The following is a 5,000-nucleotide window of genomic DNA, read 5'->3' as shown; positions in this document are numbered from 1 at the left end:
ATGTATGAACCCGCAGGCAGGCAGTGGGGTGACCCGGCTGAGGGGCAGGAAGCACTAACCAGGGCAGCCTTCCCTGGGGGCCCTGGGCAGCACTCCTCTCCCCTGGGGCACCTCATCCTCACGGCTGCCCCAGGACCATGCCCCCAGTAAACAGTACCCAGTACCCAGTACCCCTGGAGACCAGGCTCTCCACACGCCCTGTGAGAGGCTGGGACAAGCCTGTCCGCAATCAAAGAACAGGAAAGACCACCATTCACTCACGTGCCTCTGAACAAAATAGGGGATGACGAACAGAAGTCTTCGGGATCCAGCGCCTCCTGCACCTTCCCTCCCCTCCTCCCTCCGCCCAAGCTGCAGGGTGTCACATGCCTCCCTGGGGCCAGGCTAGGGGGACGGGGAATCAAAGAGCTCCTTCCTGGAGCCCTGGGGGTGGTGGTCTGTACTCCCCAGACCCCAGACCCAGAGCCGCACCTGAGCTCATGTTGATGAGTGGCTTTGGAGGGGGTGGGGGGCTCGACACCAGACAGATCAAGCGTGGAGGGGAGGGAGGGGGCTGGAGCCTAACTCAGCTGCGTGGCCCAGATCTGGCCGTCAGGCCACGTGATAATCGCTCCGGTGGGCTTCCGGGCAGGATGCAGGGCTGGGCCAGGAGGGGGCCGTCTTGAGCCACGAGGGGCCAGCCTAGCAGCTCGGGGCTCACCCAGGCATCTCGTTTGGCTGGTCCTGGTCTGCGTCCTTTATTAGAAAACCGTCACTGAGCAGAGAGCATTCCGGGCTCTGTGAGTCGGGCGAGTGACTCAGGAACCCTGAGGAGCCCCAGGAACGCAGGTGTGGCCAGAGGGTCAGAGGCCACTCACAGGGCGGTGTTGGTGGGGACACCCCTTCACCACGAGGCTGTGCCACCTGCAGGGGTCCACGCAGAACCACCTCAGTGTGTGTCCAAGGAAGGGGGGCAGGGCGGGACACGGGACAGCTGGGGTCCCCGGGGAGCGTCCCATTCCATCAGGGAGGCAGCGTGGCGAAGCCTGGCTGTCGGGGGACTAAGCTCAGGACGGCCATCTGAGGAAGGAGCTCAAGTCCCGGCCACCGTCTGACCGCTGTCCCGGACGTCTGCTGCCTTTCTAGAAGCACCAGCGTCAAGCTGGGCACAGCAGGGGTGAATCTTCTCCAGAGCGCGGCGTTGCCCACCCTCCCGGGGACCCGGGACCATTCCGTGTGGAAAACAGGGGCCTGAAGGCTCAGGGTGGGAAGTGGTTGGGAGCGCCCTTCCTGGCACGAGGACCCCAGGGCCTCCTGAGCCCGACCGTCTCCGTCTCCTCTCTTTTTCCGCTTGCACAAGCACCCGCTGTGCACACCCGCGTCAGAGAGGTCCGGAGAGCGCCTGGTGAATGTAAGCTCGGGCTGTACCCGCAGGCACCGGCTCCTGGGTTCACAGGCAGCACTTTTTCTTTCCGAGAGGTTCATAAAGTAATGGTGCTCCTCGTGATCCATGCCAGTCCACAAGCCCTGCTTCAAAATAACACCAACTCCCCAGTCCAGAGGGTCCGGATAGCTCGCCCTTAGATGAGCGGAGTCTCCTGAAAAGAGCAAAGGAGGAAAAAAGCCACATGAGTGATCTCAGCAGACACAGCAAAGGTCTGCACAAAGTTCAACACCTAGTAATCTCTAAGAACTCCTGGAAGGCTTCGAATGCAAGAGAACATTTTTACTTGATAAACTCTATCTTCAAACACCCCTCAGGAGACAGCAGACTTAAAGGACAAATCTAAGACTCCTCAAGATCAGAGGTAAATCAAGACTGTCCCCCGCCACCACTCTGCTGAACATAATGTTGAAAGACCCAGGAAACGTGTGGGACAGAAAAAATGAAGTCAGAGGAGGGAGGGTTGGAGAAGACCCTCACGATGCGTGGATAATGCGACTGTCTTCGTAGAAAATGTAAGCAATTCAACATGAGAGCCTCTGGCACTAACGGGCCACAAGATAAACCTCCAGCAATCATGGTAAGACTCCACACTGCTGGTAACACGCAGGAGGTGAGCCATGGTTCGCAGTCCAAACAGCAGCCAAGCCGGGAATTAAGTCCCGCAGAGCGGACTGCGCGTGCATGTCCTAGGACTCCAAGGAAGGATGCTGACGTCGACCGAAGCGAGAAAGAGACGCAGTCAGCATGGCTGGGCCGACTGTCCTCAGGTGAGTGTCCAGACCAGTGTCCTGCAAATCCGAGCCTGAGCAGGCTTTTTTAGGAAACTCCTCCTAAATCTGCCCACAGAGACTGAAGGCCCAGGAATGGGGACACAGACCGGAAAAGAGCAGGAAGACAGCGCTGGCTCCCTGAAAACACAGATGACCCCACGGGGTCCCCCCTGGGGTCATGTGGGCTTCAGAGGGCGCCGGTGACCCACACCTGGCCAGGGAGACACGGCGCTGGGGACGCGGCTCATCACGGGGAGAGAAGGCTGGTCTTTATACAAAGCTGGCTCCAGATGGGCCGCAGGTGGGACCGTGAAGGCCAGTGAGAGAGAACTGTGGGCACGGGCCGCCCGGGGACAACTGCCCACGGGCACCTCAGGGGAGCCCCAGGGTGTGCCGGGCAACTGAGCCACACGCTTGGAGACCGCAGGGCCATGGCTCCCGCCGACCAGGCTGGCATTCAGAAAGCTGCCCGGGGTGGGCCAGGATGCGGGGAGGCGGTCGCATGCATCACAACTGCAGAAAGCCTGCCGCGCAGGGCAGACAGGAGGGTCCTCACCCCGAGATTCCTCAAAGGCGGGCGCTGCAGGACGCCACCCTGGTAAGTGGTGTCTGGGGTCGGAGCCGCAGCCGAGGGCTGCAGAGACGGCCCCCGACCGCCCCACATACTGCAAGTGTCCCGACCTAGCCAGAGCCCGCCCTGCTCTGTCACACACGCTCAGAGCGGGAGCTCTGGGCAGGGGCTGAGGACCACCGGTTACCAGCCCTCCACGCCAACACCCGAGGCCCACGGGGCAGGAGACCCCGCCACTGTGGCCTGGAGTCTGCAGGGGACTCCGGGGCCTCGCCAGTCTGTCTGAGGGGCAGCCCTTCCCCCTTCTGCCAGACCCTCACCCACAGCCCTGCCCCCTAAACCTCACTGCCCTGTGCAGTTGACCTCACTGATAACTCACTCGAGACCAGCTGGGCAGCGACACAGGAGCCGGGACCACGGCAGGTGTCCTGACCGGTCAGCAGCGGAACCTCTGCGGGACTCGGCATGAGGTGGAGGGGGCAGGAGGAGCTGGTCAGGGCCCAGGCACAGAGGGGATCGCCCCACTGCCAGCCCCACCCCCTGCGCCCCTCCCTGGAGACCCCACGTCCCCTACGGCCACCAGCAACCCCAGCTTCAAACAGGTCTTTGAGGGGGAGGAGAAACAATCTCCTTCATATAAATGTTTAATTGGGAATTAATATTTATGAGGCTCTTGAATGACAGGCCGCGGGTTTAATAAATATTAATAAGGATGCGTCTCCCCCGCCGCAGGAGCAGCGTTATTACCTGTTTGTGCAGCGTCCATTATTCACCCAGAACCTCAGTTCCAGCCCCAGCAAGCGGGGTGGATCTGCCCCCCAGCTCCGGGGGCTTGTGGGGAGGGGAACTTTCTCGTGGAGGGGGAAGGGGCCGTGGCGCGACCTCCCGGGCTGCTGAGTCCATGAGATGGACACCTCTCCTCAGGCGGGCGCGCTCCGACCCCGAGCCCCTCTCTCCTCCCCACCGGGGCTGCGGCCAAAGGTGCCACCTCCCCCAGGAAGCGCCCCGCCCCGGGGCAGAGTCCGCCTCCTCCCTCCTCCCCGCCCTCTTCTGCGGGCTGGGGCACCAAGCCCAACGACCCCCTCCCCGGAGGGCTGCTCCCAGCCCCGCTCGCTCGGGCGCCGGGAGAGGGCCGCGTTTTCCTATTGGAAGCCGGGTGGTCCCGGAGGCCGCGCCCACCGCCCCGTCTCGGGAGCCAGGGCCGTGGGTGGAGCTCGGGCCCCCTCGCGTGGCCAGTGCCGGCAAGACTCCAGCGGGGACGCGGCGGGAACGGGGCCCTGGGCTGGGCGGCAGCCGGCGGCCCACTCCTGCGACCCAGCGCTGACCGCGTGACCTGCGGCAGCCGCCCGGGCTTCCTCCCACACCCTGGTCTGGGGCCTGCGACTATCTGCAGGGACCAGGGGAGGAGCCCAGAACCTCTGCCCCCCATCCCGCCCCACCTCGGGGGCCTGGCATTCTGGCCTTCCTCCTCCCCACCCAGAAACACTCTGGGGTCACCTCTGTGCTGGGGGACCCACTTCCATCCTTGGGGTGCCAGCCTCTCCTAAGTGGCTCTCACCAAGGCTGGGTCCCTGTGGCCTGGTCCTCGTGCCCCGCCCCCTCCGCATCCCCAGGGCAGGTGGCCGGTGGATTTCTGCGGAAGGCAGGGGGAGCCCCAGGGCCCCCTTCCCTCATCTGCCCAACCTGCGAGGAGGAGGAAGAGGAGGAGGAGGAGGGAGACCTCCTTCCTGAGGTTTGGGGGGTGGGGGCGACAGACCCCGCAAGCCCCCTCTCCCTGCTCTCCCCAGGGTCAGCACCATCCCTGGGCCCCGCTCACCCTCCCCCCAGCCTGGCATCCACCATCCTCTCTCCCCTGGATGCCTGCCCCTCCTGCTGTCCTTAGATACCAGTGTGTCCAGCACCACCCTGCTTAGAGACCATCTCTGGCTCTCTGGAGAGAGACCAGGGCCCACCACGCTGCACCCCGCCAGACCCTGCCCAACCCGGCAGCTCCCGCAAGCAAGCGCTTCTCTCACCTCAGAGCACCCCGTCTGGAGCAGCTTCCCTCCCCCGGCTTGTGTCTCCGCTGCTTGGGTTTAGGTCTGACTCGCTTCCTCCCCTGAGGTGCCAGGTGGGACCGGAGCCCCCTTTCCTCCCAACGTGTTCACTGGCTGAGCCCAGTGAGACCTGGAGACTTGGCTGAAGGAGGCCGCGGGGAGGCAGTGCCACGCCCAGGTGAGCAAGGTCATACCCC

The 5,000-nt window shown here is 63.7% G+C and overlaps 1 protein-coding gene across 1 annotated transcript; it reads right to left on the bottom strand.

Moving 5' to 3' along the window:
• Positions 1 to 410: 410 nt before the first annotated feature.
• On the bottom strand, positions 411 to 3,733 carry LOC123330743. The gene is made up of 2 exons (XM_044932859.2): positions 3,147 to 3,733; positions 411 to 1,577 (listed from the first exon to the last, which is right to left on the bottom strand). The coding sequence occupies exons 1-2, from the start codon at positions 3,232 to 3,234 to the stop codon at positions 1,003 to 1,005; spliced, it is 663 nt and encodes a 220-aa protein (XP_044788794.2). The 5' UTR covers positions 3,235 to 3,733; the 3' UTR covers positions 411 to 1,002.
• Between the last annotated feature and the right edge of the window lie 1,267 nt (positions 3,734 to 5,000).

Source organism: Bubalus bubalis, chromosome 20, assembly GCF_019923935.1.
Source record: "Bubalus bubalis isolate 160015118507 breed Murrah chromosome 20, NDDB_SH_1, whole genome shotgun sequence".
Classification (NCBI taxonomy): Eukaryota; Metazoa; Chordata; class Mammalia; order Artiodactyla; family Bovidae; genus Bubalus; species Bubalus bubalis.
The sequence above is the reverse complement of the archived record's forward strand: the minus strand, read 5'-3'. Positions and strand labels throughout refer to the sequence as shown.